Genomic DNA, 15,764 nt, shown 5'->3' with positions numbered 1-15,764 from the left:
CTGCCTCGACTGTGAAGAGACTCGTTGTAGAGTCTGATGGCGGTGGGTAAAAAAGATCATTAAAGATGTTTTTACTTCAAAAGAAAGGAACCAGATCCTGAACCAACCCCTATTTCTGAACCCAGCCATAAGATTAGAATATAAAGGAGCAAAAATCAACAGCTAAAAGACATTTTATATGAATTTACCCACAGATTTTTATCCACACAGGCATGCACTGACTTAATTAAAGAAAAAAGAAGTAAAAATAACAAATAAAATGGAAATTAAACAAAAATATAAAAAATAAAACAACAAAACCTTTTAAATGGATAAAAGAAATTGAGGAAATAAAACAGAGGAAGAAAATGATGAACCTGAAATAAAAGTACAAATAAAAATGAAAACAATAGAATTGTTACTCAAATATTATTGTAACTGAATTCATAATGTAATAATACAGACCCTGTAGCGGTGGTCTTGCTAAAAGAATCAAGAAGCAGTCATTGGATGAAAGCCTGGGTTGTTCTCAAACATACCACATTTGTATGGTATAAAATGAAAGATTTCTTCTGGAGATAATAAACATTACGTTGTAATAAAATGTACTTTTAAAAATCTCTCTCTCTATACAGGCTCATCATGGAGGCAAATTAGTGGAAAAGTGGGTGTGTCTAAACTGCTGTAGGCTGAATGAGCAGAGATAAACTGATGAAGGCTGAATAAACGTACCACAATACAAAGTATTTCTATGAAAGAATCAATTCCCCTCTGAAACCATCCACACATATCTAAGTTCTGCTGTATTATTCCTCACTAAATAAATGGTGGTTAATAAATTGAAAAAGAAAATCTTCATATATGTATCACTGCCTCACAGATTCTAAAATCACCCAAACAGTTTAATGTTACACTTTCATGTAAATTTTACATTTAATTTGTTAAATCTGACAGTTTCACTTTTGATCCTAAACCAAATCTAAACCCCGGGTAGAGGAGCTGAGTGAACGTGGTCTGAACTCTGTGGAGGAGCTTCATTGTATCAGAGACGCTGTAGAAAGACAGAGTTCCTGCTTCATAATCCACATACACTCCTATTCTAGAGGAACTCGGCTTTATAAGAATTTCAGTATTTTTGTTATTGTGTCTGAATGAAAATCTGGATGGAGAACAGAACAAACTCCAGGACTGATCATTATATCCAAACACACACTCATCACCATGTCCCTTCCTGCTGATGCTTTTATATGACACTGCTATATAAACCCCAACATTCCCACTCCACTCAACCTCCCAGTAACAGCGTCCACTCACACTCTCTCTACACACAACCTGAGAGTTATAATGAAATCTATCTGGATGATCAGGATATGACTGTGATGTTTCACTCCAGGTCACCACTTTGTTCTCCTCAGACAGACGAAGGTTTTTATTTACTGTGTTTGGATCCAGTGTGAACTGACAAAAATCTGGAGAGGAAACACAAAATGAACCAATTAACACAGAAGAGAGAGAGAGAGAGAGAGAGAGAGAGAGAGAGAGAGAGACAGAGAGAGAGAGAGAGAGAGAGAGAGAGAGAGAGAGAGAGACAGAGAGAGAGAGAGAGAGAGAGAGAGAAGTGTGTGCGTGCAAAAGTGTGACACTAGACAAACACACAAATACACAGACACTACACATGCACAGAAATACTACTCAAACACTACACAGACATATAGACACCCAACAAACAAAACACATTCACAAAGTACAGACACACACCAGCACCACACAATCCAACCACACACAAACCCTACACATACACACAGACACTACACAAACACACATTACACATACACACATACAAACCCTACACATATACACAAACACTACAAAATCACACAAACTCACACAAACATTACACAAACACTACACAATTACACAATCACAGAAACACTACACAAACACATACATTACACAAACACATACAAACTACACAAACACACACATGCATTACACAAACACATACAAACTACACAAACACACACACATACATTACACGAACACATACAAACACTAAACAGACACAACACAATAACAGAAACTACACAAACAATGCACAAATACTACACAGACACATAAACACTACATATACACACAAATACTACACAGACACATACAAACACTATACATTACACAATACACACCAACACTATACATACACACAAATGCTACACAAACACTACACATACACACACTACACATACACGTCACTGAACAGGAATACAGATACACTGCACAAACACAGACACTACACAATCACACAAACATACATTACACAAACGCTGCATGAATACACACAGACACTACACAAACACCGGAAACACAAAATCTAACAACAAACAATCACACAGTCATGCTAATAAAGCTCTTTGAATTGTGTGTGTGTTAAAGTGTATAGAGATAAGATAAAGATAAGACTTTATTGATCCACTTAGGGAAATTAACTAAGGTATGTGTGAGGGTGTGTAAGAGTGTGTAAGCATGAGTGTGAGTGGGTGTGTCTCTGTAACTGTGTCTGTGTAAATGTGTGTTGGTGTGTGTCTCTTGATGCATGCTCAATAATCCAGGTACACAAATCCATAAAGTTGAGTCAGTTCATCTGGAGACAAGTATGTTGTAGAGATACGATTCGCCACTCATCCAAGTGACCTCTTCAGTCTGAGCTGGTGGTGAATATCCCAACCTTATATGCAGCCGATTTGCATAGCGACCGAGCACTGTCCATTGCATAACAATGGAAACGGTGATCAGGTCCATATGCAATTCACAATGACCATTAATTACAATGGCCATGTGTGTCTTTTACACATGATTGGGGTAAATGTGTGTTTGTCTCATGTAGCTCCTATTATGGTGTTGTAAGATGGTGAGGGATGTACACACAATTCATGGACCACATCAACTCGTTGGACAAACACATCAAGTTCACAAGAGATGATGCAAGCAACAACAGTTTCACTTTCTTAGACTGTGAAATTGCTATTCAAGATGGGGGACGTTTGAAAGTAAATGTGTACCGCAAGCCAACACACACGGACCAGTATTTAAGGTTTGACTTCCATTATCCATTGGAGCACAAACTAGGAGTCATCAGGACGCTGCAACACCGGGCGAACAGCATCTCCACAGACACCACGGCCAAGGATAGAGAGAAATCTCATGTCATAAAGGCCGTGGGTGAATGTGGTTATCCCAACTGGGCATTCGTAAAAGTGGGAAAAATGCCCAAACACGGCTCCAGTGGAACGAAGAGAGGAGAAGGGCAACCGCTGTCTAAGCGAAAACCAGTGGTGATTTTGTATGTGGCGGGAGTAGCATAATAATTGAGACAGATATTCGCCAAACACCGTGTTTCAGTTGCTTTTAAACTCCAAAACATGCTACGCCAGAAATGAGTTAATCCTAAGAACAGGGTCCCTCGACACAAACACAGTAACGTAGTGTATGCTGTTAAGTGCCGGGAGGATTGCCGGGAACTGTACATCAGGGAAACTAAACAGCCACTGGCGAGATGGATGGCCCAACATAGAAGGTCGACCTAATTTGGACAGGACTCCGCGGTTTACACTCACCTGCAAGTCAGCGGCCACTTACAGTGTATCACAAAAGTGAGTACACCCCTCACATTTCTGCAAATATTTCATTATATCTTTTCATGGGACAACACTATAGACATGAAACTTGGATATAACTTAGAGTAGTCAGTGTACAACTTGTATAGCAGTGTAGATTTACTGTCTTCTGAAAATAACTCAACACACAGCCATTAATGTCTAAATAGCTGGCAACATAAGTGAGTACACCCCACACTGAACATGTCCAAATTGTGCCCAAATGTGTCGTTGTCCCTCCCTGGTGTCATGTGTCAAGGTCCCAGGTGTAAATGGGGAGCAGGGCTGTTAAATTTGGTGTTTTGGGTACAATTCTCTCATACTGGCCACTGGATATTCAACATTGCACCTCATGGCAAAGAACTCTCTGAGAATGTGAGAAATAGAATTGTTGCTCTCCACAAAGATGGCCTGGGCTATAAGAAGATTGCTAACACCCAGAAACTGAGCTACAGCATGGTGGCCAAGGTCATACAGCGGTTTTCCAGGACAGGTTTCACTCGGAACAGGCTTCGCCAGGGTCGACCAAAGAAGTTGAGTCCACGTGTTCGGTGTCATATCCAGAGGTTGGCTTTAAAAAATAGACACATGAGTGCTGCCAGCATTGCTGCAGAGGTTGAAGACGTGGGAGGTCAGCCTGTCAGTGCTCAGACCATACACCGCACACTGCATCAACTCGGTCTGCATGGTCGTCATCCCAGAAGGAAGCTGACGCACAAGAAAGCCAGCAAACAGTTTGCTGAAGACAAGCAGTCCAAGAACATGGATTACTGGAATGCCCTGTGGTCTGACGAGACCAAGATAAACTTGTTTGGCTCAGATGGTGTCCAGCATGTGTGGCGGCGCCCTGGTGAGAAGTACCAAGACAACTGTATCTTGCCTACAGTCAAGCATGGTGGTGGTAGCATCATGGTCTTGGACTGCATGAGTGTTGCTGGCACTGGGGAGCTGCAGTTCATTGAGGGAAACATGAATTCCAACATGTACTGTGACATTCTGAAACAGAGCATGATCCCCTCCCTTCGAAAACTGGGTCTCATGGCAGTTTTCCAACAGGATAACGACCCCAAACACAACCTCCAAGATGACAACTGCCTTGCTGAGGAAGCTGAAGGTAAAGGTGATGGACTAAACCCAATTGAGCACCTGTGGCGCATCCTCAAGTGGAAGGTGGAGGAGTTTAAGGTGTCTAACATCCACCAGCTCCGTGATGTCATCATGGAGGAGTGGAAGAGGATTCCAGTAGCAACCTGTGCAGCTCTGGTGAATTCCATGCCCAGGAGGGTTAAAGCAGTGATATTAATGGTGGTCACACAAAATATTGACACTTTAGGCACAATTTGGACATGTTCACTGTGGGGTGTACTCACTTATGTTGCCAGCTATTTAGACATTAATGGTTGTGTGTTGAGTTATTTTCAGAAGACAGTAAATCTACACTGCTATACAAGTTGTACACTGACTACTCTAAGTTATATCCAAGTTTCATGTCTATAGTGTTGTCCCATGAAAAGATATAATAAAATATTTGCAGAAATGTGAGGGGTGTACTCACTTTTGTGATACACTGTATTTAATGATGAAAATGTGCAGATCTTTGACAAGGAGGAACGCTGGTTTGAACCAGGAGTCAAAGAGGCCATAAATGTGAAGAGGGAACGACCATCCCTGAACCGGGGAGGGGGCCTGAGAGTACATCTATCACCATTTTACAACGCCGTAATAGGAGCTATACCCCAATCATGTGTGAAAGGCACATGTGACCATTGTAATTAATGGTCATTGTGATTTGCATATGGACCTGAACACCGTTTCCATTGTTATGCAATGGGCAGTGATCAGTCATTATGAGTTATGGGGTTTTACTTGTTTTAACTTCATGACCTCTGAAGTTCGTGGTGATTTTAAATAACTATTGAAGAAAAGTACCTGGAACAGTGGTCTTTAGCAAGGACTAAAATGTCCCTAGTCCGAGGTATGATCACTGGATTAGTCTGGAAAAAGTTACAAAGCCAATCCTAAGGTTTTAGTACTTCAGCGAACCACAGTAAGAGCCATGATCTCCAAATGACACTTGGAACAGTTAAGATTGCTTCAAGAGCTCATCAATGTCTCATTAAGGAAAACATACAAGAACCCAGACAAACATTTAGGAAACCGCAGGACCTGCTGACCTCAATTTAGATCTGATTTAATGATTCCAGTATTGGAAGGAGACTGAGCACAAATAAAATCCATGGGAGAGTCACAAGGTAAAATCACTGTTAACTAAGAAAAACATAAAGCCTTGCCTCTCATTTACCAATATAAGAACCTTAATGACCCTCAAGCTTTTGGTGATGATGTTCTGTGAACTGATGAGTCAGAATTCTTATACTTGCAATGAAGCTAAAACAGCATTTTACAATAAAAAACATCTTACTAACAGTCAGTCATGGTGGTGGTTGTGTGATGGTGTTTCAGGGCTAAAGAAGAACATCTGGTCATCAGCTCATGATTTAAAGATTAAACACTTGTGTAATATAAAAACACAACAATTCCAAATAACAAGAGCAGATCTTTGTTCAAATAAATCTGAAAAAATAAAGTTTAGGTTTTGGACTTAATCAAATTTAGATTTGAACCAAATTGAGCTGCTGTAGCATCTGAACTAGTAAAGTGTAAAAAAAAAAAAACTGTAAAAATACAGATAACTAGGGGGTGCAAATACTTTTTCACTGCAATGTGTATGTTTGTGTGCTTGTGAGAAACTTACATTGTAGAAAATCTTCTCTGATTTTAGGTTCAGGGGGTGAAGTAATCCGGACTTTCTTCACTGGAGAAAGAGTAACAGTACAATCACTATTCATAAATACATACACATATACACATACATACATAAATACACAAATACATTCATACACATAGGTATTATTATTATTCTGTTTAGCTCACTGGGTAAGAGGCAGGTGCCACTTCTTGTCTTTTTTGTGTGTGTTAGTTTAGGCCTGGTTTGGCAGTTTAGCTGTTTTTCTTATTTCTTTCATTTGGCACCGTCTACAGTTCACTTTGTGAGTGGAAGTTTTGTTGGATTTTAAGTTCAAATTTCTACATTTGTGTTGTGTAATTAAAACACTTTGTTTATAAAAACCTGAAATATTTAAAGGCCTGCTAAGTAAAGTTGATTTAGTCAACTACTCAAACATGCATAAATGCTACAGAAACACACTAACACATTAACAAACAGTACACAGACACACACCAGCAACACACAATCCAGCAACAAACACACATTCATGCTAATGAAGCTCTTTGAATTGTGTGTGTTTGTGTGTTTGTGTGTGTGTGTGTGTGTGTGTGTGTATTTGAGTGTGTGCGCACATATGAGTGTGTGTGTCTAATAATATGTTAATGTGAATGTGTGTAAGAATGGAAGAGTCTCTGTAACTGTGTCTGTGTAAATGTGTGTTGGTACATGTTAGCGTGTGTGTGTGTGTTTCAGTGGTTTCTGTGACTAAATGATTAAGACTCATAAAATCACCTGGATCAAAAATATACAGACAGCTGTTTAAATTAATGTTTAACTTGTTTTAACTTCATGACCTCTGAAGTGTGACAAATATGTAACAATACAGATAACTGGGGGGTGCAAATACTTTTTCACTGCACTGTGTATGTTTGTGAGAAACTTACATTGTAGAAAATCTTCTCTGATTTCAGGTTCAGGAGGTGAAGTAATCCGGACTTTCTTCACTACAGAAAGAGTAACAGTACAATCACTAATCACAGTAAATACATATTTACACCAGAAATTGTCACAGGTACAGCAAGTAAGAAGTTTGGCATGTTCTCTCAGTGTTTGTCTAAAGTGGCCTTAAGTCTGAGTAACTGACTAAGTGTGAGTGTATTTCATTCAACCCTGGACTCACTGTGACCATGACCAGTACTGGGTTAATGAGTAAATGAATGATTTTGTTAGATGTAAATTGTTCATGTTGATGGATTTGATTGTTTTGTTTGATGTTTGAGTACCGAAGCACTTTGAAGACAATGGAACACTGAGGGCTTGAACTCACCTTCATCTGGTATCTTCTCACACTGATCTTTCCAGAATTCTTCTACTTTCTCTCTCAGCTGAGATACAGACTTTGTAACATCATCAAATGAGCGGAAAGGACTGATTGTGATGGAGGCTGATTCTGCAGATCCAGCAGAAGCCGAGAGAGATTGAAAATTCTACATCCAGACAGATAATGTTCACAGAGAAACAACAAGATGATGATGAATCACAAATGATTCAACTAATAAACTAATAAACTTGTGCCTGTAATACTGTTGAAAATAGTTGGTACAAGGACAATTTTAGACTACTGTGAAGATAGTAAAATTCATTTATTCAACCACTGGATTTATACCATTCCAATACATTCTCAGATACCAGCTGCCCCTTTTCCCTTTGGCTGGCAACCAATCAGATTTCCTTTCAGTTAGAGATTAAATAGTGTGGCTGTCCACCAAAAAACTCAGCCCTGTTATTTTCCTACCTGTCCACTAGAGACCGCCATCAATGGTCAATCTAATGTCTCATTATCTGATATCAGGTGAGTTCTCACTATTTATTATCTTTTTGACGCTACTGTCATCAAGTTTTTTATACTTTTACAAGTAATTTATTACTTGGACTGGTGCAGCAATAATATAATTATTTTTAGTTCTGATACCTGGAGGAAATGGACGGGATCCTCAGAGTGTGAGAGCTGTTGCAGTTCAGCATCTTTCCTCTTCAGCTCTACAATCTTCTGCTCCACCTGTTTCAGGACTTTTTCAGCTTGACTTACTCCTGCCGTCTCTCGATCTCTGATCAGATCTTTTAGCTCAGAGCATCTTCTGTTAATTGAGTTGATTAGTTCAGTACAGATCCTCTCAATGTTCTTCACTGCTGTCTGTGCAGAACACTGATAGAAGATTCAGAAAGAGGAAACGTTTCTCACTCAGATATTTGTCCATCCTGCACATGTAGCTACTGCCCAGACAAAGACTTTCATCACTCATAGCTTGGTGATGGTGCTAAATGGCTTGATTTTTCATACTCTTGTAAATGTTACCATCATCATCATGTCCACATGATGGAGTAATTGATTCTCTACTTCCCAAATATAAGAAAGAGTTCCAGTCTTCTACCTTCCACACCAGTACTTCTTTAGTGTTCACCATCACTTTAGTTTTTACTGCATTTGTCAGCATATATCCTCGCAGATTTTCAATACAACACATCTGCTCCTGTATGTCCTTAATTCAAAATGATATGTGTGGATTAAATCGAATAAAACCTAAAAAAAACATATATACTGTAAAAGATGCTGGTGGTAGCATACTGTTACAGAGTATCAAGAAACAGCAGCCTGGCCAGAACTGGGAAATTCAATGTAGTGATCTTCTAAAGTCTTTACCAGAAATCTTATACATTAATTTATGTTTAAGCATCTTAATCCAAAGCAACAATTAATAATCTTCTTGGGTGGCCCAGTCAAAGTCCTAATCTGATCTTATCACCCTTATAATTATTAGCACAACCTCAGAATTGTTGTAAAGCATCAATCACTATATAACCAGGCAGAACTTTTAAATTCCTGAACAAAAATCACTTGCAAAGTTACCTGAGATATAAAAGATCTCATTTTTAATGGAGATTGGTTTAACGGAGGAGAGTTGGACTGATCCTGAGAGCTTTTTGTTTATAAAATTTACCTTGTGAGACTCCACCGCATTTATCAGCTCACAAAGTTCCTTCTCTCTGTTCTGGATTTTCTCCTGGAATTTTCTCTGGATCTCCAGCAGCTGCTTCTACACAGAATAACAATTCAGAATTTACTTGTATTGTGTACGAGCACCACAAACAATGCAGTGCAAATCCTAATTGGAATAATGTATTATGGTCAGATAAAACACTGCAGTTTTGAGGTGGTGAATCAAAATTTTGGGCTGCTTTTCTGGTAATGGGACTTTACGCATCATTAAAGCAAACATAAACAGAGCAAATTGACAGACATATTAAATAAGAGATTTAATCTTAACAGTCATGAAATTAAATCTATAAAGAAGATGAATAATTTAATAAGATAACAGCCAATCCCCTTTAAAGTCCATTTAGTATTTATGAATGAATTTGAATATGCAAGTCCACCATTGTTCTGTTATAAAATTAAAATGTTTTTAAAAGATCCAGGCTTACATTTAATCACAATGCAGCAAATAGCTAATAATATTTTTTTTACTTTAAAACTGCCAACAAAGTAGTAATGTAATTTATTAATGGTGTCTTGTTTTGTTTTGTTATCGTTTTATGGTCAAAAAATTCTTGACCATGACTTGACATCACATTCCAAAAACCCTTGTTATGTATGTGTCGCTTAAATACCTGAACTTAATCATTAGCACAGATGTCAACATACATTTGGCCATATAGTGGTTATGTTTGACCTAGCTGATTTACTCACATTATTATAACGTCCATCTAAACAGCTAGTTTTAATGTTTCCTGCTGGTGTTTCTATATCATTTTAATGTTTTTGATCGCCTCCACATAATGCAACCCAGTATTTACCCAACAATTCTACTTGGTCTTAACAGTATATTACTGCATCAACTTTCTTGCTTTCACAAATAACACTGACCCTGTAAATTGCATTTTAGTACCTGGAAAAAACATGGCTGTGTAAAAGGGGTTTAATCTTGTGTGTACAAAACTGCCCACTGTATTTGCTCGGTATATCAGATAAAACGTAAATGTACCTAATAAACTGTACAATTAGAGAATAGAAAAGCATTATAATAATCTAATTCTGCACGAGTGAAATGTTTGTCATTTATACATAACATAACTAACATAAATGATCTGTTACTTGTTGAAGAGAGCTGTATAAAATAAAATATATGTATAAAATATAAAGATATGTATAAAATAAAAACAGAACTAATGAGTTGTTACTTGTTAAAAAGAGCTGTATAATATTTTTACCTGTTTCTCAGTTCTTTCTGCTGCAGCTGATATTGTTTCATGTCCTTTATGATTGTCTAGCATACACAACGTGCAGATACACTGATGATCAGTACGACAGTAAACCTCCAGCAGTTTATCATGCTGAGAGCAGATCTGATCCTGGAGTCGTCTGGAGGCTTCAACCAGCTTGTGCTTCTTATAAGAAGGAATTTGATAATGAGGCTGAAGGTGAGTTTCACAGAAAGAGGCCAAACACACCAGACAGGATTTAACAGCTTTGTATTTTTTTCCAGTGCAGGAATCACAATCAACAACTTCAGGTCCAGCAGAACAGTGAGCAGAATGTGGAGCTTGAAGTTCTGTTTTCTTCAGTTTCTCCACAACTCCAGCCAGCATGGTGTTTCTCCTCACAACAGGTCTTGGAGTGAAGGTTTGTCTACACTGTGGACAGCTGTATGTTCCCTTATCGTCCTCCTGATCCCAGCAGTTATTAATACACACCATACAGAAACTGTGTCCACATGGAATAGCAGCTGGATCATTCAGTGTTTCCAGACAGACTGAACAGCTGAACTCGTCCTGAGTTACTGAAATTTTTGACTCCGCCATTTTTCTACATGTAAACAGAAACACCAGTAAACACAGCAAGTTATTTACAGCAGCTCAGACTTCCTGGTTTAGTTCGTGAGCGTGATGTTCATGTTCACATTTCTTGATTTTTTTTTTTTGATTACCTGTACTCATGCTGTGGGACTTTTAATTTGTATTGTGGTTGTAGTAACTAGTACATGCAACTAGTTAACAACTACAACCTTCGTCTTATCAAAACTTGCATTTCAAAATTTTTGTTAATCTTCTATATTTTATTATTACTGTACCTTTACTGTAGTACATTTTATGTTTCGTTACTGTACCCATGCTGTAGGACTTTTATAATGTGGTTGTAGTACCTAGTACAGGTGACTAGTTAAGTACTACATCCTTGGTTATATGAAAAAATTTTTATTTTATTTACTTTTAATTCTTTATTACTGTACCCATATTGCATCGTTTATTATATTAAAATGATTGATTTTAGAATGGTTGACACTAGGGCTGGGCGATATATCGAGATTTTATAATATATCGATATATTTTCATACGCGATATAAGATAAGACAATATCGCGTATATCGATATAAATGTTGCGTTCCAGTTAGATCCGACAGTTCGTCGTTTATGGCGTCACATCAATGTCAAAACTATCGCGCGCAACTTTTAACATTTCGCGTGTGTAAATATCCCTCTCGCGAGCACAAAAAGAGGAATTGCGTGCACACTGATCATAAAATCGCTCTCAAACTGTCTTTTTCACTCTCGAATGTTGTTTTTCTGCTCGATTTCATTGTTGTGCGCGCGCGCGAAAGCAAATTGCGCTCGGCTGCTCTTTCTGCGCGAGAGAAGATTTTGCGCTCGAGTTTTCAAAGGGGCGGTTTTGACAGTTTGGGGGCGGAGTCAGGGCCGGCTCTATGCACGCCTTACTTCCGGGTTCTCGTGTACGGGACAGATCAACTTCCGGTATTCAGACGCCGGTTGTCAACAAGCAGATATTGTGGCTCTCTCTTTTACACTTGTTCTCTTCAAGATTAACCTCGTGTGACGGTCAACGATTTTAAATGTACAACACCAGCTACATTGACAAATATGAAGGTAAGTACGTTTGCAAGCATTTCCTTATAACCATGCAGGTAGGCTAGTTGTAAACTGGTTAGTGGTTGTTTTGCTAGACTAGACAAACATTACATCTAGCTTGACAGACCAGTATTGAGATTTATGTTTTAGTTAGCTTTGAAGCATACATTACAATTTAATTTTGATGCATCTTCTCCTTGCACAGTGTCAGGTATATATATATATATAATGTATGTGTGTGTGTTTAATTCCCAGGTGGAGTGGTCTGGGTTCTTTCTGTGTGGAGTTTGCATGTTCTCCCTGTATCCATGTGGGTTTCCTCCGGGTGCTCCTCCGTGTTTCCTCCCACAGTCCAGAAGTGTGTAAGTGAGGTGAATTGGAGACACTAAATTGTCCATGACTGTTTGATATTAATTATTTATTATATTAATATAATTTATATTAATTAATTGATATTGATGAATTGAACTGATGAATCTTGTGTAATGAGTAACTACCGTTTCTGTCATGAATGTAACCAAAGTGTAAAACATGACTTTAAATTCCTAATAAAACAAACTTAACATATCTGACTGAATATATTACCAATTTACCCTCAATCTTTTCATTAAGTGTAAAAAGTTTTGTTTGCCAATATATTAATGAGTTATCTTTTATTTATTATTAAATGTTATGTCAGACCTTTAAATTTTCATGTCATTTAATTAATTTGATGTTACAGTATTAACATGTCTTTCTCCAAAAAAAAACATTTTTGTAGTAAATGTGAGGATAAACTTGATTTTTTATTTTTTTTTTATGTTTCTTACGGCAGGTTATCAAGACATACTCATTACAGAATTTATCAGTGTCAAGCTGGCAGCAATATGCTGTTCAATTCAAAACCTTGTATCATGTTACAAAAGAGAAAAAACTGACTTTCATTTAAAGTTAAATGTAAAAAGATTTTATTTCAAGTCTTTAACACCATTTAAGTGGTCTAGTCATCATGAAATAAATGCTAAACAACTGCCAGATTCACAAAACGTGAGAAACGGCAAAGGTGGAGATAAACTGTTTTACACACTAAATATGGACAAGTATTGAAACACCAGCTCATTTATTGTTTCTTCTGATATCGATCCATCCATCCATCTATCACTGATCAGCCATAACATTAAAACCACCTCCTTGTTTCTACACTCACTGTCCATTTTATCAGCTCCACTTACCATATAGAAGCACTTTGTAGTTCTACAATTACTGCCTGTAATCTGTTTCTTTGCATGCATTGTTAGCCCCCCTTTCACCCTGTTCTTAATAATCAGGACCCCCACAGAGCAGGTATTATTTAGGTGGTGGATCATTCTCAGCACTGCAGTGACACTGACATGGTGGTGGTGTGTTAGTGTGTGTTGTGCTGGTATGAGTAAATAAGACGATAAATACAGCGCCCGGTGGGCAGCGTTCTGTGACCACTGATGAAGGTCTAGAAGATGACCAACTCAAACAGCAGCAATAGATGAGCGAAGGTGGACCAACTAGGTAGAAGTGTCTAATAAAGTGGACAGTAAGTGGACATGATATTAAAAAACTCCAGCAGCGCTGCTGTATCTGATCCACTCATACCAGCACAACACACACTAACACACCACCACCATGGCAGTGTCACGGCAGTGCTGAGAATCATCCACCACCTAAATAATACCTGCTCTGTGGTGGTCCTGATTATTAAGAACAGAAAGGAGGCTAACACAGTATAGAGAGAAACAGATGAACTACAGTCTGTAATTGTAGAACTGATAAAATAATCAAAGAGTGTAGATATAAAAGATGTTTACATAATAAAGAGGCTTTTGTTGTTTTTTATGCTTTTGTTTAACACAGAAATAGAGTATAAACTATAATATATATTTACAATATTTAAATGTACACGTTATTAAAAAAAGAAACTTGCAGATAAAGGCGAGTGTTTAGCTTCATGCCTTGTCAAGTGGTCCAGTCCGATAGTTCACATGCAGGCAAAACACAGTAAACAGAAATGGACATAGCGATCACCGTGTCGAACAACTTATGCTCTTTTACCCGTCGAATGCAGCGTTCAACATGAACCCTGAGAATGTTCCGATCCACCTCGATCTTGTGTTTGAAAACGCAAACTCTACATATTCACCGCTATACGACATGTTGTGTTTAGAACTTTGCCGGGTGTTCTCACAAACCAGAAGCTAGACTGTCCGACTAAGGCTAAACGGAAACACGTCACAGAGCTTGCATGCATAGAGCCAATAGCATTCGCTGATAGAGCCGGCCCTGACTCCGCCCCCAAACTGTCAAAACCGCCCATTTGAAAACGCGAGCGCAAAATCTTCTCTCGCGCAGAAAGAGCAGCCGAGCGTAATTTGCTTTCGCGCGCGCGCACAACAATGAAATCGAGCAGAAAAACAACATTCGAGAGTGAAAAAGACAGTTTGAGAGCGATTTTATGATCAGTGTGCACGCAATTCCTCTTTTTGTGCTCGCGAGAGGGATATTTACACACGCGAAATGTTAAAAGTTGCGCGCGATAGTTTTGACATTGATGTGACGCCATACACAAGCGCTCTGTTGTACTTGCACATGCGCTGAATGCTACCATCCTGGAACTGCTAACGTTTCTAAACCTTTAGGTAGATGGCGCTGTAAACAATAATTTGTTTTTTGGTGTTACAATTCGGCATAGAGCAGTCACATGTGGAACACTATTCTCTACTCAGCATTGGTAACAGTGTTTTTACCTAAATAAAACCAGGTTCCACCGAGATTTGAAGTCAGATCTCTGGATTCAAAGTCCAGAGTGCTAACCATTACACCATGGAACCACAAAAGAAGAATTGAACACAAAGGTTAATAATTACACCATTAGCTCCACATGTTTTTATGTAGCGTTTATGGTATTTTAGCTGGATGGATAGATGGAGGTGAACATGTCAGACATCCCAAGTTGCAAAAACTCATTTCAGGAAAAAAAAAAAGCTAAAAACCTCTCGCACACAGCAAAGGATATGGGGGTGATAACAGAACTTTTAGGAGCTGCTAACTGAGCTACTAAACTAACTGTTTACGTCACAAAGACATCAATGTGTACTACATAGTGCACCAGATAGTGTGCAAGATAATGGATTTATGTTCCCTACATAGTGCACTAGATTGTATATTAAAAAAGAATTAGTGAATAGATAGTGAATTAGACAATTGGTTTATGTTCCCTACACAGTGCACTAGAGAGTGTATTAGTTAACACATTCATGTTCACTACATAGTGCACTAGAAAGTATAACTAGATGATGATTTATGTTCCCTACTTAGTGCACTAGACAGTAAATTATACAATTGATTTATGTTCCCTACACAGTGCGCTAGATTGTATATCAGATAACGGATTTAATACACGATCGTATTAAAAAAGTCTGTGTCGTCTGTGTGTGTGTGTGTGTGTGTGTGTGCTCTTGGCCGCTCGTTCTAGA

At 38.3% G+C, this 15,764-nt stretch overlaps 1 protein-coding gene and 1 non-coding gene across 2 annotated transcripts; both read right to left on the bottom strand.

Moving 5' to 3' along the window:
• Positions 1 to 924: 924 nt before the first annotated feature.
• On the bottom strand, positions 925 to 11,349 carry LOC134326004 (tripartite motif-containing protein 16-like; the record flags this gene model as incomplete). The annotated part of the gene is made up of 7 exons (XM_063008197.1): positions 11,343 to 11,349; positions 10,627 to 11,221; positions 9,357 to 9,452; positions 8,330 to 8,563; positions 7,685 to 7,844; positions 6,385 to 6,444; positions 925 to 1,448 (listed from the first exon to the last, which is right to left on the bottom strand). Coding segments are annotated over exons 2-7 (1,665 nt in total), but the record flags the coding sequence as incomplete, so codon positions are not given.
• Positions 11,350 to 15,047: 3,698 nt separating this feature from the next.
• Positions 15,048 to 15,119, bottom strand: trnaq-uug (transfer RNA glutamine (anticodon UUG)). The gene has a single exon. It is a non-coding gene; the product is annotated as a tRNA-Gln (tRNA).
• Between the last annotated feature and the right edge of the window lie 645 nt (positions 15,120 to 15,764).

This window comes from Trichomycterus rosablanca, chromosome 14 (assembly GCF_030014385.1).
Source record: "Trichomycterus rosablanca isolate fTriRos1 chromosome 14, fTriRos1.hap1, whole genome shotgun sequence".
Classification (NCBI taxonomy): Eukaryota; Metazoa; Chordata; class Actinopteri; order Siluriformes; family Trichomycteridae; genus Trichomycterus; species Trichomycterus rosablanca.
This window is presented reverse-complemented; position numbering and strand designations above follow the sequence as displayed.